General features: G+C 37.4%; 1 protein-coding gene and 1 long non-coding RNA gene across 2 annotated transcripts; one reads left to right on the forward strand and one right to left on the reverse strand.

Moving 5' to 3' along the window:
* Window positions 1-7484: 7484 nt before the first annotated feature.
* Window positions 7485-22422, reverse strand: LOC131044439 (uncharacterized). The gene is made up of 3 exons (XR_009105667.2): window positions 22150-22422; window positions 21871-22025; window positions 7485-8061 (listed from the first exon to the last, which is right to left on the reverse strand). It is a non-coding gene; the product is annotated as an uncharacterized LOC131044439 (long non-coding RNA).
* A 134-nt stretch (window positions 22423-22556) lies between these two features.
* On the forward strand, window positions 22557-24693 carry LOC131044438 (1-aminocyclopropane-1-carboxylate oxidase 5). The gene is made up of 3 exons (XM_057977762.2): window positions 22557-23546; window positions 23636-23966; window positions 24231-24693. Exons 1-3 carry the CDS (start codon window positions 23062-23064, stop codon window positions 24489-24491), a joined length of 1077 nt encoding a protein of 358 aa, XP_057833745.2. The 5' UTR covers window positions 22557-23061; the 3' UTR covers window positions 24492-24693.
* The last annotated feature ends 1668 nt before the right edge of the window (window positions 24694-26361 follow it).

The following is a 26361-nucleotide window of genomic DNA, read 5'->3' on the forward strand; positions in this document are numbered from 1 at the left end:
GCAAACACAAAGGTCCAATTTGATAGGATCCAATTATTTGAAGAATTGTTACTACTGGATGCCTTTATGAATCTTGAATCAGGAAAAAACTTTCAACTTGGTTTGACGGTTCACAAAGTAATCACGGATCCGATCAACAAAGTTAAAAGGAGTTAATAAATTTTTTTAAGTCCCCATTTAATGTCGAGTTGTTGGCCCTTCATTAAACCCCCGAACCAAAACATGTATTTCTGCAGTTCGCATTCTTTCCGACTCACCGATATTACATGCTATCAGGTTAAGTGCATAGTTTCTAACTTCTATTTTCCCCTGATTCCCCGATAGTGTGCGTTGTCGAGCGATATGTCGGCTTTCAAACTTTGGTGAACAAGCCGACATGATTCTTGCATTGGGTTTTCGCAAGGATCCTGGAGTCATCCCTTGAAAGCCACTTTTGTGCCACTAAATTGGAGGGTGAACCGATGGTTTTGATCAAGGAGAGTGCAGCAAAAGAAAGTATGGATACTTTGACGATGGTTGAAAGTTCAAGAAAAGGTGGCAGGCATAACATTTTATGTGGGTGCTGCTATGATAATAATGTTATACAAAGAAATAGAGTTGCATCTCTCAACATCACCATTCCATTTGAAATAACACTTAGCAACTGGAAGTAAAAATGCATAGTTATTTTCTGGGTTCGATGATAGGTATGATAACATGCATCAACGATTGTCTGAACCATGGGTATCTGCAAGAAGTACGGGAATAATGAATGACACTTTGTCCGATCGCATGACTGATAATGGATGGAGAGACCAACGGATAGTTGATAAATTTGAGGGTAAATATTTAGATCTAGACTTCCCAAGATACTCAAAAACCTAGCGGTTCTATGGTGATAATTTACAAGAAGTTTTTGCCTCAAGGCTACTAACAGGTGGCGAGTCTGAGCTCTTGGATATTAGACATGCAGAAATATGCAGGTCCTTGTTTAGGAACGATACGGCTGATGGGTGTTGGCAACCATTAGGTTGCACTGTTAATAGCTATTTCACCAGGTTTCATGAAAAAGAGATGGATGATAATCAATGGAGAATTGATAGAAAGTACAATAACTTCTCCAGTATAGAAGAATTTTGCAAAACAAGAACTTTCACCAATGATAGCTTGCACAAAGTCACTGATGACAATTCTGAGTATATACATGAACACCCATCTAAAACATGGGTGGCTAGGACCTTCAAGAGCTCTGCAGATAAAACATGGACATGATTTTAGTTTGCATAGAGTTGCCACCGCAGGTCCACCAGCTGATCATCTAACTGACTGTATGTCTGGACATCAGTCTGAAAGATCCTTATTATCTAACAGAGTGCACAGTCCAAGTAAGCACAACGTGCACTATGATAGAAATTCTGTTGGGAAACTTGAAGAAGAAAAAGATTGCCAGGATGATAATGGATGGAGAAAAATTCAAAAGCCATGCAATGGACAACTTAAAAACCATAGTGTTTTGCTTAGTCATAATGAGTCTAATCAGCAGCCTGAATTGAATGAGAATTCAGAGGAATTCAAGCAACGTGTTCATATTGCACATATTTGATTTTCAAAATGCTTAGTGAGAATTCAAATCAGAAGAAACAGTTACAGGGGCAGAGTGAATCTGTTTCTTTAGTTTGTATTGTGGGTAGCGGGTCCCACAATCTTTTCAGTTTGTTTTGGGTAAGAGGATTCGAAATACCATTCAAGAATCAGTTACGAGAAACTGAAAGGTTTCTGAAAAAGGCTATAATTGTCATGATCCTTTTTTTTGGCGACAAGGGGGGTTTTTCTGAGATATTTTTCAAGGGTAAGGAAAAGAGGAATGCATTTTCTGTTTTTGGGTAGAATCATGGTACAAGAATAAAGATGATCTTTGAGTCATTTTATTGGCATTCTGAGAAAGGAAGAAAGACATTTCAAATCTTTGTGTTTGTGTGTATTTCTTTTGACTCTGATTTGACCTTTGAGTCATTCCAGTTATTCTTATGATGCTTTCTTCTTCATTCCAGTTATGCATGTGTTTGTTGTAGAAACTTTGATTTCTCATTCATTCATACATCCGAAAGCAAATTGTTCAATATTTTCCTTCTTTGTTGTGGGTACTTGGAAAAGGAACTTTGTGTCTTTTTTCTCTAGTGTCCTCTTGTTTATAAATTTGTTGTTCGCATCTGTGTCATGGCTATGAGTAGATGTTAGTTGCCTTTGTTGCTTTCTGGTTAGAAACATATCTAGAAAACACACATTTTATCCAATGAAGGGAGTTGTACCTTCATATCAAAATTTAGAGAGCACTTGCAATTTCCATTACAGGTGACTCAACTGTTGGTTCCCTTTGTCTTTCAATTCGGGCATCGTGAGTCAGTTTTAAGTATTCTTTTAAGGAAGACAAATGTATTTACCAACAGGTGAGAATTTACACAATGGAAGATATATACAAATTTGCCTTGAAGATTGAAGAAAGATTGAACAAGAGATTTGAGAACAAGTAAAGAGGAAGAGGCCAAGATGAAAAGAAAGAGGGAAGATCATATGGAGATTGGGATGAAGATTCAAATCAGAAAAATTTGAAAAATGAAGAGCATGGCAACAATAATAATCGAAGGACAGATGATTCATACCCCCATGAACAAGATTCTAGAGGAAGAGGAAGATCGGGTAGAGGGTTTGAATGTGGAGAGAATGGGCACAAAGCTTATGAATGTCCAAAATTTGGAAACATAAGGAGAAGAAATGAAGGCAAAGCAAGAGTTGCAAGTGTTAATGAGGAAGTTGAATCTTTACAATCAGAGAATGTGCTAGTCACCAAGAGAGTCTTGTTGAATGACCCAGTTCAAAAAAAGAACATGTTTAGAACAAGATGCAAGTGTCAAGCCAAGGTATGTAATGTTATCGTTGATGGTGGGAGCATGGATGATCTCGTTTCTAAAGAGACGATGAGGAAATTGCAGCTAGAGAGGAGAAAGCACCTGGATCCTTATAGGGTAGTTTGCATAAAAGATGACAAGAAGGTTTTGATCAATGAACAAAGTTTGGTAAAGTTTAATATTGAAAGTATTATAATGAAATAATGTGTGATATTATGCCAATGAATGTTTGTCATGTTCTGTTAGGATGGCCTTGACAATTTGATAGGAGAGCAATGCACAATGGGTATGCTAATACATACTCATTGATGAATGATGGAATCAAACACAAGTTGAAGCCATTGCAAGGAGTAATGGAAAAGGTATGTGACAATGCAAGGGTTTGTTTAGTAGATGACATAGGTGGTACAAAGCACGACCTTGTTTGTTTTACAAAAGCTAACCAAAAAGAAGTTGAGAAGGATGATTTGCTAGTGCATGTTGAAGCAGTGGAACGAGAATGGGAGAGTTGATTTTAGGTGGAACCAAGGTTGCGGCCAAAGGTGAGGTTAAATCAAATTTTAATATGTTCTTTGAATGGAAGTGAAGAGAGAGAAAAAATTATTGTAGCAATAGATAAATTTGATAAAGCTGAACTTGAAGGATGAAGTGGAGATTGTAGCAATGTTATGTCTTTCAAAAGGCACTAAAACAATGAATTTTCATGAAGGAGACAAGGTGGAAGAAGAAGGAAAAAGTAGAACACTAAAAAGGTAAAGGAAGATATTTGTTTTGTTCTTGGAGAAGGTATGAATTCAATTGTTTATTTTGATTTTGATAGAATATGTTGTGGGAAGTCAAATTTGATACTTAGAACGTTATTAAGGAAGGATGAAAGAGGATAATATTGTGAGATTACAGAAAGTATTGAACATGAGATTCCAATGGACAAAGAAGAGAGATGGATCCAAGACTGGCATAGGGTCAAAAAATGTTTTTGAGTTTGACTCAAGAAACATTTTCTTTGTACCATGGGTGTCAGACTCAAGGGCATCCAAGTGGAGGGAACTCCAATTTGAAAATTCAAACTTCCTTCTTTGGATGTTAGATTTTTGAATGTTTGTGTTGGGGTAGTGGAGTCTCGTATGACTCTAATTTTAGCAAATTGTAAGTGGTTTTGACAATAACGAATGGGAGTGGATCATTGCATTTAAGGTTTTTAGGAGTGCTTCTTTAGGATGCTAGGCACAGCATTTTTTTTGGGTGAGGGAGTAGCAAGTTTTGAAGGGAGTTTTTTTTTTCTATTTTTGGGTGTAGGGTTTTCTGGGATAAGAAAAGAAGAAACTCCAAATTTTGGTAAAAAGGGAAAAAGATGGAAGCAATTTTGTCATTGAGGGTTGGAATAATCCATGTTGTTGCAGGTGAAAGGTTTGATTTGAAGTTTGGGGGGCTTGAAGGAGGCTTATGAAGCCAATGTTTCTACTGACAAAACATTTTGTTGCAGGTCTATGATCAAACTTGTATCAAATTGGAGAGTGATATTGTGAAGCCAATAGGATCACCCAGTAGTTTGGTAAAGTTGTTCACAATTTCAATGTTAATTTCTATGAGTTTGCTTGCATAGTTTTGGGGTTTTGAATCCATCATATTTGCCGTTATAGACCAGATTGCTTGGGTGTTTTATGGTGTGTTTCAGATGGTTATTGACAGGCAAATCAGATTGAAATGATATATTAAGAGGCCAATAGGGTTGGCTCATGTTATGTAAACCCAGTTCAAATTTAATTACCACTTTTCCTAGTTTGTTGCATCAAATTTGGATGTTCAAATAACATTAGTTTCCTGATATCAAATCAGATTTGCATATTTTTTTAAGTTAGTTTCAGGTGTTTGTTGAGGGGTAGGACAGCCCCTTGCATCAGTTTCACTACATAATAAACAATATGCATATTTTCTCAAACCTAAAGGAGAAAATATGATCACTTTCAGTTTCCATAAAACCCTTTTCAAAAATCCATCCTTACTTAAAAATTGTTTCGTTCAAAGTCAACTTGAAATTGTTGGTCTTGATTATATTGAGGACTTATATAATAGAAACCTGTGGTGAATAATGATTGTCATTCTCGCAAGATCATTGTAACCTTCATATATTTTTCTCAAAATTCACATAGCTTAAAAACAAAAGCTCAGCCGATGAAATTGTCATCTTCAATGTCAAATCCAACCTATGTCATAGAGAACTTCTTCCCTTCCATTTTCCTAAATAAAAATACTTTGGAAGCAAAGACTTCCCAAAAATGACATAAATTTCCAAGGTACGGTGTTTTCTGGACATGTTGTCCATTTGCTTTCAGTACAATCACAGAGCTACCAACTTTTGCAAGAATATAAAACGAGTGAATACCTCAATCATGTCCCTCAACAATTAAGATGGCCAATTCAAAGAGCACAAAAGTTTTTAAGCTAACGAATATAATACCAATAACATCCCATTTATTACATAATGATAGATTGTCAAGCAACAGACATGACTCGTTTCTTAGTCATGTACAAAACATTTTTAATTTCACCAATTTAGATGTTTAAAAGCAAACAACATAGGGTGACATGCGAGTGAAAAATAAGAGCAAAGACAATGGTTTTCTTCTTTGCTAATTTGCACTTATGGAAAATATTTCTCATGATAATTGATTTTTAATGTTTTTAGATAATTATATTACTGCTTAAATTTGTATGCTTCAGCCTTGCATATAAGCTCTTCACCTTGTAACTCTTCTTGTTCAAGATTCTTTAAACATAAGAGTGCTGCCAACAACCATATAGCTTACATCTTGAAAAGATTTCTAACTTACCAGTTTAGCTGGTTAAAAGTGTAAAATGAAAGCAAAGATATTGTTGGTTTTTGCTAGTTGGCAATTCTCGTGGAAATTATTTCTCATGACAATTTGATTATAAATGTTTTTTGGCTAGCTATATTACCTTTCTTTTTATGCTTCAACCTTGCCTATGAACTCTTCACCTGTAGGTAGGACACTAGTAACTCTTCTTTTCAAAGATTCTTCAAACATAAGAAAGATTCCAGAAATCATATAGCTGCCTAAAGAGAGAATGAAATCTTAATATCATGATAAATTAAAGAACTATACCTACAGAAATTACTATTACTAGACAGAAATGCATGGTACAATTGACTTCATTGCACTTCTGTTCCTATGTACACAAATATACACAATGTCATATTGAAAAGAGAGGTTTCAAAGACAATGAATTGTTCAAAGTCAAACCATAAAATCTTCTCTGCTATCACTAGTTCCATGGCCCCTTTTAAGAGTATTTGACCTTATATGGTAGGAGAAAACTGGGCAACCTGTGATCTCCAAATATTTCTTCACTGGCTCCTGCCAATCCAAATCAGTTCTATGCTAAGATCGTAAGATTCTACATCAAAACCTACTTGGCCGTTGAGGATTCTATACAACCTTTGCTGCCACAGATACTCTTAGCTAGTGGTTCTTTTGCAGCCTCAATGGTTTCTGTAGCCTGGATTATATTCTATAATAGTTTTTCAGGATTTTGGGGTTTACCCATTTTGCTGAACATTTGCTTGTTTTGTCTTGTAGTTGTTTAATCTCCTTTTCATGTGGGCATTTTTAGAAATCTGATTGTTGGTGACACCTTTCTGGTTGTACATGGCAGTCCTAGTTATTATTTGAAAACATTATATGCTTTCTTCTTAGATAGAAAAACATCGTTAAAAACCTAAGTAAATACTGAAAATAGTGTATGCAATGCATAATGCCTGAAAACATCACCAACATAAACGAATTCAAGAAACCCAAAAATTTAAAGAAGGTAGTTGTCAGTTGTAAAGCATTCCCACACAATCTACAAGCTTATAGATAGAACTCATACTGCAATCAGTATTCATCTCAATCATTCAAACATCTTTTTAAAAGGGTAACTTAAAATGGCCAGGTTGTGAATTACAGAGTTTTAAGTTTCAATCCCAAAAAGCTCACACAGTTAATAAACTACTCGTCGTCTGAAAAGCCAAAATAATTTGAGATACAAAACCATCCCTAATAGTAACTTATTTCTACTTTTTGTAAGAGGCTTTATATATCCTTGGATCAAAACTTTTGTTATGAACCTCGCATAAAAATATAGATATGCTACAATCTATTCAGAAATGATTGAGCCCTTAGGGTAGGGAAACACCATACAATAGCTGCTTTGAGGGGCAAACTTTCTACAGAAGATAAACGCAAATTACATAATTCAAGATTGATGATTCATACTTGGTAAGCCCTTATTATATAGTCTTGTTAGAGATAATTACTACTATCTCATACATGTAAGATAAATACTTTATTCTAATCAATTAGTGGGATGACTTACAAAGCATATGCAGACACATCTTTATTTATTACCTCCACTACATGATACAACATAATGCCATATCTCTAGGGACAATACATTCTCTTCCCTTTAGCATGTTTTGTCCTTGAAACATTAGAAGAAATATGTAATAATCAGCTACATAGCATGTAACAAAATATGAGCTTTATAACAACTCATTTACACTACATAACAAAAGATATTACCACTAAAGCTTGAAGACCAAATTGAATTTCATCTATGTATCTTCTTCTTATTCAACTTCCATTTTCTTTGCTTGGAGATAACTCTGATAAACATGTGATCAAAATGGTTCATTACCTATTGAGATGGGAAAAATAACATTCGTGGAACAACATTGATGCCCAATAGAAGATCAAAGAAATTATTATCCATTGAAACAAAATCCTTTGCCATATCATCTTCATGGGTGAGATTATCGTAAAAAAGAAGAATATCAAGAAAAGTAGGTTTAACGTAATTTTCTTCATGTAGAGGAGATTCTTCAAAGAGAAGCTCAAATAAATTACTTTTACCCAAGTGAAAGAAATCTTCATACCATTCTATGTAGCGATCATCCAAAATCTTGCCATGCATCTATTTTCATTTTCATATTCCCTTTCCACATATGAATGAACAATGGATGTAGAATAATCAACCTTATATTTATGACAAGTAATCCTTAAGCGTATTCAATCCTTTTCCATATGCCTTCATGAATTCAATAACTTTAGCTAGATCATCCTCAGGAATCTCCATGAATATTAGGCTTTGAGAAATCTTTTTTTCTTTCACAATTCTGAAACAATATATAGAAAAGTAAATTTGAATATTTTTAACCATTTGTAAAAAAAAAGAATTTAATTTTCTTACCTAGATTGCAAGTTATGATTTTTTTTTCAAAAATAATGCCTCAAAATTCTTTAAGGAATTTGAATCATAAGGTCGATTTAAGATCACCATATCTCCCTTGATACTAATCCAAATCTTGAGTGGAACCACTTTTCAAAAAGCTTTCAGAGTCCCCTTTCTAATGAATTTAGAATTTTTTGTTGCTGATTTTGTCCATTTAGGACCAAATTTCTTATAGAGGTTTGTGTGCCTTACACAACTTCCACTTTTTTCTAGGAAGAATTTTGATGCTAGATGTTATGGACCTCACATAAAATAATAGAAATGCTCTAATATATTTAAAAAAATCATCACTAAAAAGGTGCAAACCTTCTACAGAGCATAAATTCCAATCACAATATTCAAAATTGATGTTTCACACTTATTGAACCCTTACAATGTATAGCGTATTGCTAAAAATAACTGCTATTCCATGCATGTGAAATAAACACTTTAATGCTTTTTTTTTTTTGACTAAACCTATGAACTGTACCCCCAAACCAAAACCAGTACCAGAATTGGTAACTTTGAAGAAAAGAAACGGTACATGGAGAAAGAGACTAAAATTCTTGATTCCTGGGTTATCAAAGGCAGGGCAGCTTGTAGAGGCAGAAGAACATGGTCAAGATGGCAGGAGACATTCAAATTCACACCAATGACACTCTGCTTCCTTAGTATCTATGTGCATGAAAATTTGGACTCTAATCCCAAAGAGGTCATTGCTACAAGCAAGAGAAAAACACGGTAAAGCTGCAGCTCCTCCAAATCAACACCATGGCTAAGCCCAACAATAGAGATATTGGTAATGCAGATGAAAAGTTGAAAAGTTAAGGGATGATTTCTAGCATTGGGTACCCTGGTGCAATGTCTGTGTAGAACTATGAAGACGGGACTAATGGACTTCCAACTCAAATTTGGATTTACATGGGACAAGTGTTGAAGAGTGTGAATGAGGATTTCTAAAGGTTCCCTGGTAGTTGCTAACCAGATATAAAGTCAGTGCAAGTGCATTGTACTTCTGATTGAGTCAGTGCCCAGAGAAACCCTCTTACCCTGTATGCAGAGGTAAGGCTATTGGACTTTTAACTTTGAAGCAAAACCCAACTAGGCAGGAAAGCTTTGTATAAGACTGTTGGGCTCTTCTGATTTGCTGTGTTTTGAGCGATTCCTCTTATGCTCAGGTATAAGGTCAAGGTCAATGAAATTATCTTGGCTTTCTGCAACCACTGCCTAGTGGCTACCCACACTTGGAGATGGAGATTTTCCTTGGGCCTCGACACTTACCTTTGCAAATTCAAAACTCTTGGACAATGGCATAGCCATTGAAATGAGCTCAAGTTGTTAATCAATCATAACTGAGGTTTAAATTCCCTAAGATATATTAATGTGTAATATTATTGAGTCTCATTTTGCATCAAACTCTGCATGGAATGCTTAGTTATACTATCTAAGACGAAGGTATGCTCCCAATCTGGCTTCAAAAGGGTTAATTTATCAACAAAAGATACATGGCCAGTTGCCCAAAGTTAATATCCAGAGATATAAAGTCAATGCGAGTACATTGTACTTCTGATTGAGTCAATGACCAGAGAAACCCTCTTACCTTGTATGCATAGGTAAGGCTATTTAACTTTTAACTTTGAAGCAAAACCCAATCAGGTGGGAAAGCTTTGTATAAGACTGTTGGGCTCTTCTGATTTGCAGTGTTTTATACGATTCCTCTCATGCTCAGGTATAAGGTCAAGGTCAATGAAATTTTCTTGGCTTTCTGCAACCACTGCCTAGTGGCTATCCACACTTGGAGATTTTTCTTGAGCCTCGACACTTACCTTTGCAAATTCAAAACTCTTGGACAATGGCATAGCCATTGAAATGAGCTCAAGTTGTTAATCAATCATAGAAAAGACCAAGGTTTAAATTCCATAAGATATGATTAATGTGTAATATTGAGTATCAAGTTAATATCCATGTTTCCGCTCCTTGGATCTGTTGTGACGTATTCACACATCGCCCCATTGCAAACGGGGACCCCTACTTTTTGCTTTCTAGGGTTAGTTTTCTTTCTTGGTTGTCTGGTCTTGGCTATTAGCCTTTGCATTGGAGAGTTGTCAGAGAGATCATTAGGATAGCAGGCTCTGCTTGAGTTGAGGTGGGTCAGTAGGTGGTCCAGGTCAAGGTTTCTTTGAAAGCCTTCTCTAGGTCAGGCTTTACTCTTGTTGATAGGTTATGTCTTGTTTAAGTTTGAGGAAGTCAATGAAGGTTTGTGAGTGAGTATCATCAAGGGTTTTCCCTTTGAGGTTTTGAGATTGGTCCAGTTGATGAATGATGAAGTTCTAGGCATTGATTGATGTGAAGCTGACCTATTTATCCTTGAAGAATGCCTAACAACCAAGTCTACACTTGAAAATTTGGAGAAAGGTCAAGAATTTGAGCATTTTTGCAAATTTCTCTCCTGACCCTTCCAAAGGGTCCAGAGCGAAATCTTCCTTAAACTCCCTTCTATACTCCTATTCTAGACAAAACTTTCACTTTAAGGCATGGATTTGGAGGAAATAAGGTTGAGTTCACCTTTAGAGACGCCTTGGATAAGGTTGGACATGAAAATTTGATGAAAAGGTCAAGATTTGAGACTAAAATACAATTTTCGCTCCTGACCCTCCCAAAGGGTCCAGAGCGAAATCTTTAGAAAGACCTAGTTTGTCATCAAAAGTATTAAATTGGCATCACCTTGAAGGCAAATGGACTTGATTAAGATGAAGGAAGAACCCAAAGGTCAAGTCTAAGACCAAACTTGAGGAGAAAATGAGAAAATTTAGCCTAAAACATGAATTCCGCTCCTGACCCTTCCAAAGGGTCCAGAGCCAAATTCTTGGATAGGTCTTGTCCTTCCAGGGGTACCTAGGCGAAATGGTTAAAATACATTTTTCATCCAACTTTTGGGCCAGGAACTCCTTTAAGGTGGTTTGTTAAGATGTCTTGAGGTAAGAGCAATGTGATTGAGGGTAAAGTTTGAATGTTTGAGTGATATTTAAGGCTAAAACACCAATTTTGCTCTTGACCCTTCCAAAGGGTCCAGAGCAAATTTCCTTGGATCTCTCTTCTAGGTCCTAATTTGCCTTATAAACCTTGTCCTTATGGCGTAGTGAAGAGAGAATTGATGTGTGAAACAGAGTGAAGTGAGGAAAAGTGAGGAATTTGTGTAAAAAACAAAATTTCTCTCCTGACCCTTCCAAAGGGTCCAGAGCGAAATATTTTCAAGCTCCTGACTCTTCCAAAGACTTATTTCTTCACTAAGAACATTGAATGGTGGTCATGCATGGCAAAGAAAAGGATCAAAGATCAAGTCTAAAGCAAAGATGAGTGAAAAAGGATGATAATTGAGCCTAATTGAGCAATTTCGCTCTTGACCCTTCCAAAGGGTCCAGAGCGAAATTCCTAGCAAGACTCTTTATTTTGCCTAAGGACCTTGTTTTAAGCTAAATAGATGGCGAATTGACTTAATTATGGTAAGAGGAGATTTGATAAGTCAAGTTCAAGGCAAAGAAAGGAGAAAAGAAGTGTGAAATGAGCTTAAAGACAAATTTCGCTCCTGACCCTTCCAAAGGGTCTAGAGCGAAATTTCTTAAAAACACTATTTTCCTCCTTGTTCAAGCCAAGATCTTTGTTCCTAGGACATGGTAGAGGGATGATCGATGCATATTTGCCTTACAAGGAGGATTGGAGCAAAGGAAATGATGGAATTAAGACTAAATTGCAAATTTCGCTCCTGACCCTTCCAAAGGGTCCAGAGCGAAATTCCTAAAAACTCCTTTTGCTCCCAATTTTGTATCATGCCTAATGCTGATTGAGGTGGGTTGAACTTAGAGGCATCCTTAGGCATGCATTTGAGTAAGTTGTGGTCACAAAATGTGAAGAATTTGTCCTAAAATGCAAATTTCACTCCTGACCCTTTCAAAGGGTCCAGAGCGAAATTTCCCATAACCTCTTTTTGCTCCTTGTTGAGACCAAGATCTTGATTTCTAAGGCATACTTTGGAAATAATTGATATGTACTTGCCTTTAAAAGGTGATTTAAGGCAATGAAGTGATGGAATTGAAGCTAAATCACAAATTTCACTCCTGACCCTTCCAAAGGGTCCAGAGCGAAATTCCTTATAGGTCCTGTCCTTGGCCAAGGTCCAAAGCGAAATTTCTTAAAGCACTATTTTGCCCCTTGTTTGAAGCCTAGATTTTGTCCCTATGGCGTAAGATTGATGTATTCTTGCCTTGAAAGGAGATTTGAGGCAAAGAAATTGTGAAAATTGAGCTAAAATGCTAATTTCGCTCCTGACCCTTCCAAAGGGTCCAGAGCGAAATTCCTAGGAGGTCTAGTGTTTTGACTAGGTCCTTGAGCAAAATCCATTCCTAAACAATTTTGGAGGCAAATGATTTGATCTTGGTAAGGTAAGGTTGAAAATGAGGTCTAATTGAGCAACTTTGTCCAATTTCGCTCCTGAGTCCTGACCCTTCCAAAGGGTCCAGAGTGAATTTTATCAGGATGCTACTAAGTTGAAGGACTTCAAGTATTCAAGGAATTGCAAGCGATGGGGCTAACCATCCTCAAAGACCTCATTCTACCACATGAAGAAACCACAAGATGTTAAGAAGAAAGATCTTATAAACACTTCAAGGCGAGGTGAGCTACCAGAGAAAGAAAACTTGACAATGAGGAGGCTTTATCAAACACATGGGAGTTAAGGAGGTACATCATTCATTGCATCAAAGACAGAGGAGGATCAACCAAGGCACAAATGCTAGACAAGGTGGCATCCCAACCACTATTCCTCCAATCAAATAACTCCACCTCGGCATGTCCAGATTCAATGTACCTGACTCACCAGTGATGGCACAAACTTCAAGGCACCTACCCTTGACATCTATTGGTCCACACTCATGGAATGTAATTTTCTCATTGGCTAAAGGAGTTTGTTGTAACAAACCCTAATTAGGGTTTCCATCTTGTAATCCTAGCCATTCATTCTAAATCAATCAGAGCCATTGAAATGTAAAGAGGTCTCTATATAAAGCTTTGGCTTTTCATTTGTAAGAGTTAAGAGTTAGTTAATAGTGAGTTGATAGTTAATAGTCAGTAAAATAGAATAGCAATAGAGTAGATTAGGAAGAGAAGGCAAGAAATTGTTGCCTTGGTTGTAAAAAGACTCCATTTTCATTGAAGATATGGTGAAATGTGTTGTTTCTTTGTGTTGACGTGTATTTTGTACACAATCAAACACAGAATAAAATACCAAAGGGTACCTTATCCTCTCTTGAATAAAGCCTCTGATTGCTGAAGATGTCGCAAAAAAGGATCAATCAGGATGACTCCAAGGTTCTTCGATGTAGGGTCTCTACGTGTGGATAAGCACCAGTGATCGTTGTGAATGTTGTTTCATCAAGGGGCCTTACGTTTCCAAATTGTAGGAACAAAATTTTTTAAAACTAACAAGTTCTCAAAAAAGATCAAAAGGTAGGGTTTGCAAGAGATGAATTCTAATCTAATCCTAAGAATGACTCAATGTAGGCTAGACTTGGTAAGATTCTACCAATTTCAGTATTGCCACAGGATAACAACTCTACTGAAATTGATGCGATCTTCTAAGGTGACTAATGATTTTCCAATTCATCAAGAATCATAGACACTACCATGAAGGTACATATCAATAGTTCAATGATGATTGAAGGTTTAAGCAATCCAAATATCTCCAGTTGACCACACAAGGCGTTCTTACAATCAGTAAGAAGCTAGTGGTTTGGAACGTGAATCTCACCAAAGATCAAGCCCAATGCTTAGTCCTTCAAACTTAAATACTTCTTAGACTGAGAATGATTCAAGAAAATAAACAACCATGAAGATAGCCACAAGAATTGCAATAAAACACCATAACTTCAATATTTTATTGATCTCAAAGCCAAAATAAACAACAATTGTTTGAAATTCTTTCTTCAAAGCTCAATCTTGCTACAAAATAACTTTCTTCTCTCTAAAATCTGATTTCTAATCTCTCATCTAATATCTAATATCTTCTTTTTTCTAATTTCTAATGACAAAATGAAAATGAGTGAGGGTATATATAGCATCCTCAATTACAATGAACGGCCCAGATCAAAAGAAGATCAACGACTGAGATTCTGACACCTAAACCCTAATTAGGGTTTATTACAAAAAGTTCCCCTTTTAGTTGAACAACATTAAATGCATAGCCAAATATTTAATTGACACAAAAATCTAGGAAACATAGACCAATGATAATTAAGGTGTCACATCATCTATAACAACCTCTCTTCTAGAACCTTATTCCCTTTCCAATGCTCTTTCTTAGCATATGCAATGAATTTGGACACAATTCCTTCAATCTCAGCAATAGGAATCTCGGGAAGATTCCTCATTCGTTCCTCCAAGTGGATAACCTGATCAAAGGCCCTGAGAAGAGCCGCATCCCATCCAGGTTCGAGTTCCTTGATTTTCTCAATCAGGAGCATAGTAGCGAACATTTGATCCCTTTGCTCATCTGTGATAACATTCTCATCTTTGCAAAAGATGACCTTGACTCTTTCTTCCAACTCTTGAAGATCCACATCTGTCTCAACTTCGATCCTCCTGCCAAGGATAGTACATAACACCTCAAACACCCTGTCTTGAATTGGATGGATGACTTCTTCAACTTGATTGCATTTGGTGCTGATGTCTTCGAAAAGAACTTCCTTCATCTGGAGTAGAGTTGACCACTGGAGTAAATTATGAGCTCCTCCATCCATTATCTTTTCTTGTGCTAAGATCTTCCTTGGTGTTTGCCTGATTACTTGTAGAACAAGAATGATAACATCTCTAGTGTGGGCAAAGGCGGCTACTGTTATCATTAGGTTGTGGATGATCTCAAGGACCTGGATAGCTCGATGGATTGTCTGCATCATTCTTGTTGCAAATTCAATGGCAACTGTGTGGGATTTGTCAATCCAAGATCTCATAAGCTGAACCAAGCTCTTGACTCTCTCTGCCTCGCCAATTGATTCAAAGGGAAGTGCCTGCACAGGAGACGCTGCTGGATCCTGACGTCCCAAGGGCTGATTGAGATGGCTAAAGTAGCCTCTCCAATCACTGACCTCTCGCTCAAGCTTTCTATTCTTTTCCATTTCTTCCTTAAGTTTATCTTTAAGTGCCTCAAATGAATCGGTTTCTTCATCCATTGCCTGCTCGGTGGTGAGTGGACCAAGCTCAAATGTTTCTACATCATATTCTTCTGCAAGGATCTCACCTTCATACTTGTCCACTGCTGGTGTAGCTATCTACAACTTCCTGGACCCTGTCTCATCTCTGATCATCTTGGACATCTTGGTGGCCTTCTTCTTCTCTGTTACTTCCTGAAAATTTCCTACAAGGCTCTCTAAGTCAATTACATTATCTTCATCCTCAATCACAATCACCCTTGTTAGTCTCTCCTTCAACCAATCTGGAATGGCAGATCTTGCCTCTCTAACTTGTATCTCTTTAGGTAATGGTTCTTCTTTTCGGAGAGGAGATGTCACTTCATCATCATTCTTGTCTTCATGTAGCTCATTGACTTGGGGAGATTGACTTGATGAACGTTGAGATGCCTGCCCTTCCTCGTGTTTATCATTCTGTACTATTGATTCCATAGATTCCTCAATTTCAGGTACCTTCTTTTCTTGTCCTACAACTTGACTCGTCCTTTTTTCATGTCGAGAAGATGTACCGGATGAGCGATCTCAATTGGCCTCTTGCTTCTTCTTGGAGGGTTCCCTTTTCTCAGGTCTTTCTTTCCTCTTCGCGCCTCTAGGATGAGGATTGCCTTTGCTTGCGCTTCTAAGATGAGGATGGCCTTCGCTTGCGCTTCTAGGATGAGGATGGCCTTCGCTTGCGCTTGCTCCTCCTTCTCCCGACCTTTCCTCCAAAGTAAAAGTCATTGGTATGTTCTCTTCTCTCAACTTTTGATGTTGTACATCTACCCATCTGTGAGTACATGACAAAACTGGAGCCATCAAAGCTTTTAAGTCCAAAACCTCAGGCTCGTTCCAATCTATCTTCACTGCCTTGTCTTCTCTATCATAGGATGACTGGAGATGTCTGCCACTGTCCTGAGCTTGATCGGCCGCTCTGTAAACTTTGCATCTCCTGATAAAATCTAAAGGCAATCTAGAATGCATCTTTCTTTTTACTTCTAGATCACTTGAGAGATTCATCCAAAAGTCCTCTACCTAACATTCATGCCTGTACTTTCTACCAACTATCTCTTCTATATACCCATAAGGATCAAAATTCTCCCTCAAGGCAAAGAATGAAAATGAATATAAGGCCAACTCCCTTTCTGCATCATCTAAGGCCAGAGCATTAGGACATACCTCAACTGAATTCCCTAGTATGATAGGCACAGGAATTCCATTTCCATGCCTATGTCTGAATGCCTTCGCATAAGCCGCCAACTGCCTAGTCACCTCAAGTAGCACTATCTTGTCTGTCGGATATCTCGGCAACATATAGGGAGGTGAAGGACACCCATGGACTCTAATATATGTAAACTTTTGGAATTGGATGAACCAAGCACCATACCTCTTTACAAGCTCTTGTGCATCTTGAGATAGCCGATTGTGAATCCCGCCTTGCAATATCCTAGTGATGTTCATCGTGAAGGCATCATTGACTAACTTGTAGTCACTTCCTGGTGGATGATGCAAATGAACATAAGACTCACATACTCTGACTTCCCCAGGTCCTCTCCCAATCACTCCTCTGTGAGGTAGTCCTGCATATTCGAAACTCCTGATCAAGGCATATATGATGTATGAACTCATGTGGAAGGACTTGGTAGCCTTCAGTCTCCTTAACTGCACGTCCAAGCAATGGCTAATAATTCTAGCCCAATGAATCGTTCCTTTTCCTTGAACTATCACTTGAATGAAGTAGAACATCCACTTCTCAAAATAGAAGGCCTGAGGAGCCCCTGTAACTCGATTGAGCAAAGTTATCAAATCTCTGTACTCCTCCTGGAAGTCGATCCTATGTGGTGTGTTGGGAATCTTGCTCAGGCGAGGACAACTTTTGAGTAACCAATTCTTATTGATGATGCTCAAGCAAGTGTCTGGATCATCTTCATACATGGACTTGGCTCCTTCTAAGCTTTTGTAAATCATATCTTTATGCTCTGGAAGATGGAGAGCTTCACTTATAGCCTCTTCTGAAAGGTAAGCCAAAGTGTTCCCTTCCTTGGACATAATTGATTTTGATTGTGGGTCATAATGGCGAGCACACTCGATCATCAGCTCATGGCACTGGACTGCTGGAGGAAAACCGGCCGCCTTGATGATGCCTCTTTCAATTATTCTCTTTGCGACAGGCGATGGTTTTCCAATGTAAGGGACCTCTCGAAACTTCTTCATACTGAAGTTTCCCAAGTTGGTATCTCCAATGTTGCTCCACTTTGACACGATCTTGGTCTCCAATTCTTCATTCCTCTGATCTTCCTTCATGAGAGCTGGACGACTAGTGGATGCTCCTGCCTTTGGGGTCGCCATTATGACACCTACACAACATTTCATAATGAGTAATATATCTTGCAACGTAGAAATATAGAGTAGAAAGGAAGAATCAAGATTTTAATTAGGAAACTTCATGATAAATCTTGAGTTATCATTTCCTAATTAACTACGCAATTTTCAAAACTTGAAGTTCAAAATTCAAAACTTCAACATTGGGACTAGGATGATCTCGCCATACCTCCACTTGAGAATTAATTCTAAAAAACGATGCAAAAATAAAGTGAATTTTGGCTAGGCGAAATGTAGATTGAAGTCCTTCCTTTAGCAAAATGCACCTCCTTTAGTCTTCACAAGCATCAACTCCACCACCTTTAGTCTTCAACACTTGAGGAAAATTCGCTCCAAATAGGCCAGCTTTCGCACTTCTTCTTTGCTTTTCCAAATCGCACTTGAAATAATGAGTGAGTGATTTGAATAATGAAAACATGCCCCAAATATATAGAGCGCTCACCATTTCATTTTCCATAGGCCGACTTGGTAAAATAGAACCAAAAATAAACAAAAATTAATAAAAGGAGAGGGCCGACTTGTCAAAATATTAAAATGATACCTTAAGCGCTCTGCCTTTTAATTTTAATTTAATAATAATTAATTTCAAATGCCTCAATTAAAAGAAAAATCCGATTTTCTAAGGCTCAAATTAATTATTAAATACTCATGCACCTTTATTAAATGCCAATTTAATTAAAATTTTTAAAATACTTCGAAGTTTTTAGCGAACTTGGCATCTAATACGATTTGGAGGCTATTAACACCCAAGCATGGTCAAAAATAACGATTGTTAATAACCTCGCTCTGGTCCCTTGGAGATGGACAGGAGCGCTCTTGCATTTTAAACCTTGTATTCTTTGCTTTCACGTTCAAAACCTCATCTTTGGCGTCCAAAATGGCATTGTTATTTGGAACTTCGAGTTTAATTCATTCGATCTTTAGAAGGAGTGTGCCTTAGGACATTTTCGCCCTGGTCCCTTGGTGAGGGACAGGAGCGATTTTCTACTTTTGTCCTTGATCTTTATCTTTTAAATTGCCAATTCATGTTGTGTGGGTAAGCAATGATCCCCATTGTTCATTCTATGCGTGCTTAACTCGTTTCCTCAAGGCAAAATAGGCTCTTCCAAGATTTTCGCCCTAGTCCTCCAGTGAAGGACAGGAGCGATTTTTGCAATTGAGCCTAGGATTGTCGATTTTTGGAAGCAATTCCTTGTTCACCATTATTAAAAGGGCATTTCTCATCTTGCACCATCTTGCCTTGACGTGATTTTGGAGGGAAATTGTCGGTTTTATAAAAATCGCCCTTGTCCCTTGGTGAAGGACAGGAGCGTTCTTTAATTCATTGCACAAACTCTCGATCACATCAATCTCCAATTACCTTCAAAGCATAAAACATCATTCCCCACTCCTTCTTGAGTCTTGGAAACAAAAAAAACATTTCAAAATGTTAGGCAAATAGGCATATGTGGGGATTTCGCCCTGGTCCCTTGGTGAGGGATAGGAGCGCTTTAGCCAATTGTCATTGAAATTTGTGGTCCTTGCAACTCCATTCCACCCTGAAGCACTTTAAGTATCATTCTAAACTTGTACCTTGGCCTGGATTCGTTCCGATTTGGAGAAAAGAGATAGTCTTTTAGGTTTTTCGCCCTGGTCCCCTGGAGAGGGACAGGAGCGATTTTGCAATTATGAGCTTACCTGTGCTTTGCTAGCCTTCGAAATTACCTTCAATGGACCAACCATGCCTTCTTTCATTCATTTCAAACACGAAACTTGCCTTACCTTTGCAAGAAATTTGCCCTTTCAGAAAATCGCTCTGGTCCTTCAGGGAGGGACAAGGGCGAACTTATCTTTTTAGACAAAAGCTCCATCATTTCATTGCATTTAATTAAGCCTGGATGCTCTAACATGTGTAATTCATCCCTCACCATGCCCTTGACGTTTCAATTTGACCAATCAAGGCTAAAAAAATGACTCAAATAAGCCTTTTCGCCTTGGTCCTTGAGGGAGGGACATGAGCGAATTTATCTTAATCCTTCAAATTTCATCATTTTCAAACCTTCAAACTCCTTAAAATTAATTAGCTCCCCTGGAGACCCTGCACAAAACAAATTTTAAAAGTCAGAGACAAATATGCACTAAATAACATTTTCGCCTTGGTCCCTGGGAGAGGGACAAGAGCGATTTTACCCTTCTAAGCTAAAATATCCATAATTTAGGTCTTCAATCATTTCACGAGGCATAATTAGGTCATCAGGAATCAGTTGTCTTTGAAAAAGTGGTATGGTCCTTCAGGGAGGGACAGGAGCACTTTCTCTGTTTCGGGGATCATCTTGCCACCAAAATTTGATCAAAATTTACCTAGGCAAAAATGTACAATTTTATCTTCAAAATGCTAATACTTAGACAAAAGTTGAATTTTCCCAAAAGAACCCTGACTAGACCTAACCTGAGACCTATCCGACTTCGTGACCATCCTATCTTATTTCAAAGGTCTCAATCTGCGGGAGGATGCGTAATAACTTTCAAAATTAGACTGGATTCGGCTTGAAAAATATCCAAAAGAAACCCCTAAGGCTTAGCCCTAGCCCAGACAACTCACTTACTCAAAATCCTAGAAGCAGAGAGAAGAACAGGCAAAACAAAAGCAAGAAGAGGGGGTCCCCATTTTAATGGGGCGATGTGTGAAATGGTCACAACACTTTGCAATATGCATGGTCTCTTGTCGAATCTTCATTTTAGATGATGGTTAATTAGATTGAATAAAGGAAGTTATTGAATGCACTTGAGTGGAATCCGCCTAGTCCAAACCACTAGCCTCTTGCTGATTATAAGTGCGCCCTGCATGGTCAACTGGCATAGAATGAGCTTAATCTCAAGTCGTTACGTGTCTATTGTTCATGCATTAACTTGAATGATGATCAGTGTTTGACAGTAATGATTTGAACATCTTCAGAACTACCCTAGAAGATCGCACTGAGCTGGTATCAGATTGTTCAGTTTGATGGTGAGACCTAGCCCAGTAGGACTCCAACTAGTCATTCATCCATCTTCTTGCATTGTAAGTCTTAGAGTAGACTTTCTGAGCTTTTCACCTTTTGCTATTTCTTTATTATCCCGGTAAGTAGATAGGACTCAAGTTCTAGCAGATTAAACACTCAGGCCATCAAACGTAAGTCCCCTTGTGATTCCAGTATAATCACATCACACCAACAGAGCTTATCCACACATAGAGAACCTACATACCAGAAGTTGCCTCGATTGATCCTTAGGCGAAATCTTCAGCATTCGGGGAAACTTTGTTCAAGTGAGGATAAGATACCTTGGTATTTTATTCTGTGTTTGCATGTGCACGAAAAACACATCAACAAGATCACTCGAATATTAGTCAAGTTTACATTTTCATTTAAAATAAAATTGGGTAATCACCTGTATATATATTCAAGTCAATATTCAAAAAGCTAAAAAATTGTTATAGGTTTTCCAAACAAAGTAGCAAGCTTAGCAGGACTAATTGTGGTGGCAGATTCCAGGGCTGAACGTGCTTGAGCTAGAATCCACTAATGGGATTGGTGACCTCCCTCAGATGTTAGGTGCATTTCCCAGTTGAGCACCACCTATATGCAATTAGTGAATGAGTTAACAGGCAGCTAATATTTTTAAAAATTAGAATGTTAAATTATTTGAACATAAACTTCACTTATAATTGGTTATGGTGTGCGGTTTTCAGGCCTGGAGATTACAATGGTATTGAAGCCTATGTAGTCAGAAGGGAATATATGTTAGGTATGTTCTACTGATCGATGATTACCTGAAGTCTCTTGTTGAATTATGCCGTTCAAAATGTGTTAGAAAGGTAAAATTAGACATCTTTTATTCAGAAACAAAATCAGTAAGCATGCAGAGGTAAAGCGAAAAACACACTTCATTTACTGAAATAAATCAAACAGGCAGCCAGATAAATTTATTTATCAGAGATTTAAAATAAATTTAATGACAGACAAATACGTAAGAAAATATCCATTTCCCTTTGTAAATTTTTATGATTTTCTTTTACATCTCCAGGGTAGCAAGAACCCGGGGTTTGCAATGGCACTGTACAACGGTACATCACAGCCATTACAGACACGCAAGCTTACCATGTCAACGTAGTATGGTGGTTTACGCAACATCAGGTAGCAAAAAATTTCCTCACTTTTCACTAGTAATGACCCCATCCACAGAGGTGGGTCCAGCTCCTTGATTCACAATCAGCTACATTGCTAGTACAAGGTGCATCCTCCTTGCTCACGGCCTGTTCAACATTCATGAATCAAATACAAAACATTTCACTTTCCATAAAATCGAATACAATGAATGTAGCTATAAGATTCTGCTATTTCTCCTTTTAATAAGATACAATTATTTCAATTGCTTACCTACGTCGCCCTCATGACGGGTACATTTGTTTTATTTCTAGTGTCTCGTAATTCTATAGACTAAACCTATTGTCTTCCAAAAATACTCATGAGATTCGGTTTTCAGCGCAGACGAAGCTTTTATGTATGTCAGAGTCACCCCAATAAAATATAGCACAATAATGAATGATCGGGAGACAAAGATTGACGTCTGGGTTGCCCAAGTTGTTCCTCAATTTTGATATATTATCATGAATCTGATTTCCGGTGAGGTTTCCGTCTGACCAAATGCCTAAAAATCGTAAAATTGTTGTTGTACAAGTTGAAGACGTTAATAATTGATTGAAAGGGCTAAATGTTTATGGTAACTCTCCTGCTTATAAAGTCTACTGTTCGAAATAACCGATTCCTTTAAATAAAACTCGCATATATACCTAGGTATGCGTGTATGGCTGGCTCTGTGCTTTTCATTTAATTTCCTTCAAAAAAAACAAATTCAAATTTGATTTTCCCTCTTTCAGTGACTCTTCTGTTTGCTTTCATTATCATCCTTGTTTCCATCGCCAATTTTAAGGCTTTTTCTGTTCCTTTATTGAAAATGCTCGTTTGCGGTCTTATTCATTGAAATTACCTGTTCCCTTGCGTACGTGGTTGTGAAGCTGTGTGTCTGCTTTCCATTTCACAGGAAACCTCCTCCACTATTTTTTTAATATTTGTGTCTATTGATTGTCCCCTTTCCTTCATATTTTTCAATGTTTCTGTCTATTGTCTGTCCCCTTTCCTTCATATTTTTCAATGTTTCTGTCTATTGTCTGTCCCCTTCCTTATCTTCCTCTGCAGCTATTTAAGAAAATCCTGAGAGAAATTTGAATTAACTGCAACATACATAGTATTATTACTGCGAGTGTAGGTGGAAAAAGGCTCAGTCGTGCTATGTCTTGTTCGCAGGAAAATGAAGTTCTTCTCCCTGTGGTTGACATCTCACAAATTTCACATGCCTTTGAAAGACAACAAGGGACAGGCAATCCTGCGTTGGCCACATTCAGAAAGGCATGTGAAGAATGGGGATTTTTATATGTAGTAAACCATGGAATTCCAGAAGATCTTCTCCAAAATGTTGAGTCCCAGGCCGCACAGCTGCGCGCATTGCCTCTAGAAATTAAAGAAAAGCTTGCCACATCTAACCCTGCAGACGCTAAAGAAAAGGCGGCCACTTCTAACACTGGAGAAACTGAAGAAAATGGCGCCACTTCAAACCCTTCAAAGATTATAGGAAAGACTTCCCTTTCTAAGCCAAAGAATGGATACACTAGTACAGCTTGGATGGATAACTTCTGTTTCACAGAACTGCCTCATTCAAATTCGGTGCAGGAGGTATGCGATAAGATATGGCCGGAGGAAGGAAACCCAAAGTTCTGGTAAGTTTTTAACCCCCGCCACTGTTTATTTCGTTTCTTAACCCATTAAACTTCGTTCACTGTGTGCTATTTAAACCGCTTTTTGGCAGCGAGGCAATTCGAACATATGTCGTCTCTGTGGCTGATCTGGCAAGCAGGATCAGTAAAATCATAGTAGCGAGCCTAGGGTTGGACGTGGAAACTGTCTACCATGCTGACTTCGAAAATTTCGTGAGTCACATGCGTATAAACCTCTATGTCACAGATAGAAAGATGTCAATGGAGGAGGAGATCCCGCGTTCTCATACAGATATCGGCTGCTTTACTATTCTTTATCAGGACAAGGAAGGCGGTCTCCAAGTTCGATCAAAGGAAGGGAAGTGGGTGGACGTGAGGCCTCTTCCTAATTCATTTGTCATCAATGTGGCCGACTGCATGAAGGTCTGAAAGGGACTCCATTATATCTTGTTGCAAATTGTGTTCTCTTTCAGATATCTGTAGTTTCTGTCATCAATTAAAATTGTTTCTTCTTCAATGCACTCAATTATCGAGGGTTTCTGGAATCAATTATGATTGTTTCATTTGCAGTGTAGCCAATTATCTAGGGTTTCTGAAATCAACAACATTTGTGAACAGATTACCCAATGTTTCTGAATTGCATTTGTAATATTTGTGTCTGGCTGGATGAATTTGTGCACTGTGCAGGCATGGAGCAATGGCAGGTTTCGCAGCGCGGAGCACAGGGTTGTTTACAAAGGGTGGAAGGATCGCATATCCATTCCTTATTTTGTGCAGTTTCCTCCCGATAAACAAATTACTGCTCCAGAGGAGCTTGTGGACGATGATCATCCACGGCGTTACAGGCCTTTTACCTTTTCCCAATTCAGGCAAGCATTTTATAATAATATGGTCGTTGGAAAAGGAGAAAACCCTGCAGATTTCATTGATACCTACGCAGCTATATGATACCTCTGCATCTCTATCAATTAATATGTTACCTTCCATCTATTTGTCTGACTGTGTTTTGGCCTCTGTTCTTCTTCGGCTCTGCTATCTGAACACTCTAACAGGATGTAATAAAAGAATAGACTGAAGGAGAACATAATAAAGGAGGAAAATTCCTTTCTCTTTAATTAATTTTATAGAATGCATAGTTTGTGGATCTAAACTTGTCATGCATTTCTCCTCTCAAGTTTGCTTTAAGTCCTTGAAGGCTTGAAATTAGTGATAATTTAAAATACTTTTAGAGGGATGTCAATTTGTTGGGGATGCATTATCTTACGTCAACCTTCAAAAAAGATTGACTTTACAATAGTGTGAAAGATTAAGGACAACAAATTTCAACACTAAATGTTTATGGAAGTTTTGATTCCTTTTTGCAAATCAATTTAGGTGTCCTAATGAATATTTCTTGAATGCAAGTATTCTAAGATGAGAGAGGAAGTGAAGTGAATGCAATTGAATGCCTTCAAATACTAAGACATGGCAATTTAAGACACTAAAATGTATGTTTAGTTCACTTATAATTGATAGTGAAATGGGTGGGAACCAGACAAAATTTGGAATTTCAAGGGTTTGATTTGTGATGTGAGAATGATTCTACACGCATGGAATTGCCCCAAGATAAGGAAGCAATAAAATGTGTGTAATGAATGTTTGAGCATGGTGGATTTAATAAATATGGAATGTATGGGAAAAAGTGCACGAATCGATAAGGTATGGTCAAAATGTGTGAATATGCATAAATTGGGAAAGATTTAATGGTTGGGGAATGAGCCCAATTCAAAAATATATCACTTTATTCTATTTCCATATGATATTAGATAAAGTGTGGTAAATCTTATTTAGCTCATTTTTGTAATGGTGAAATTTGCATACTTGTGTCAATTTCATTTAGTTTTGGGTCCATTTTGATGGAAGAACTTATGCAATTACATATTGACATGTGACACATATTTCTATAAAGTTTGGCGCATGCCCCCTTTCTTATTCTTCCCTATTTCCTTTCATTTATACATATTCCTACATGTCCATCATGTATTAACCGTTTCTCTGATACATTCACTTTCCATTTTAATTTGATCATTTTCCCTACTTGGTTTACTTTCATGTCACTTGGGATTCAACTAGTTTAATCTTGATGTAAGTAGAACTAAAGTTCAAATTTTAAAATTCTAATTCTAAGTTTCCTACCCATTTCCATTAACTCTTATGAGCTACCTTAACACATGTTTGAGTGACTTATTTTTGTGTTTTGTTATTTAAAGACTTTCAAAGTAAAAATCGCTCATATGTAATAATTTATAAGAAAAAATCATTAAAGCACACTTCAATTGTGTTAACGGACATAGTCATAGTCTATGTCAAAATCATGTAGGCCATCCACAAATTTGTGCATGTTGCCTTTTGATATTCACTCAAGATTGTAAAGAAAATCTATACAAGGGTTGATGACCTAAAACAAATTGGTCCTAATGATCTAATAATCTTCCTAAGGTGTTTGCAAACACTACCTTAACAAATTTAGACACAAGACAGGAAATGGAAAAAAATTATATTGTAACTTACTGTTAAATCATTCTTCCAAAACATAGTTTGAATACATGCTAGGGTCAAATTTGTGTGGTTTGGCTTTAAACTTGAGGAACTTGAGAGTGAATTGTATAAATTTCTAAGATTATTTTGAGTTTGTTGCATTCATTAGATTATGAACATTAGTTTTTTGTACCATGAAAAATGGATTTTGCATGATGTTAGAATAAATTCTCTATCATTGTTCCTAAAGCTAAGTATCCCTATCACCGTCATTTTTTCTAAATATTTATTTCATGCCTAT

The sequence above is a fragment of the Cryptomeria japonica genome, chromosome 1 (assembly GCF_030272615.1).
Source record: "Cryptomeria japonica chromosome 1, Sugi_1.0, whole genome shotgun sequence".
NCBI lineage: Eukaryota > Viridiplantae > Streptophyta > Pinopsida > Cupressales > Cupressaceae > Cryptomeria > Cryptomeria japonica.

Excerpts from the sequence above, each read along its gene's own strand:
- LOC131044438 (XM_057977762.2), top strand. The coding sequence starts at position 23,062 with ATGTCTTGTTCGCAGGAAAATGAAGTTCTTCTCCCTGTGGTTGACATC. Across the intron at positions 23,547-23,635 it reads GAAGGAAACCCAAAGTTCTG|CGAGGCAATTCGAACATATG; the intron begins GTAAGTTTTTAA and ends GCTTTTTGGCAG. Across the intron at positions 23,967-24,230 it reads ATGTGGCCGACTGCATGAAG|GCATGGAGCAATGGCAGGTT; the intron begins GTCTGAAAGGGA and ends TGCACTGTGCAG.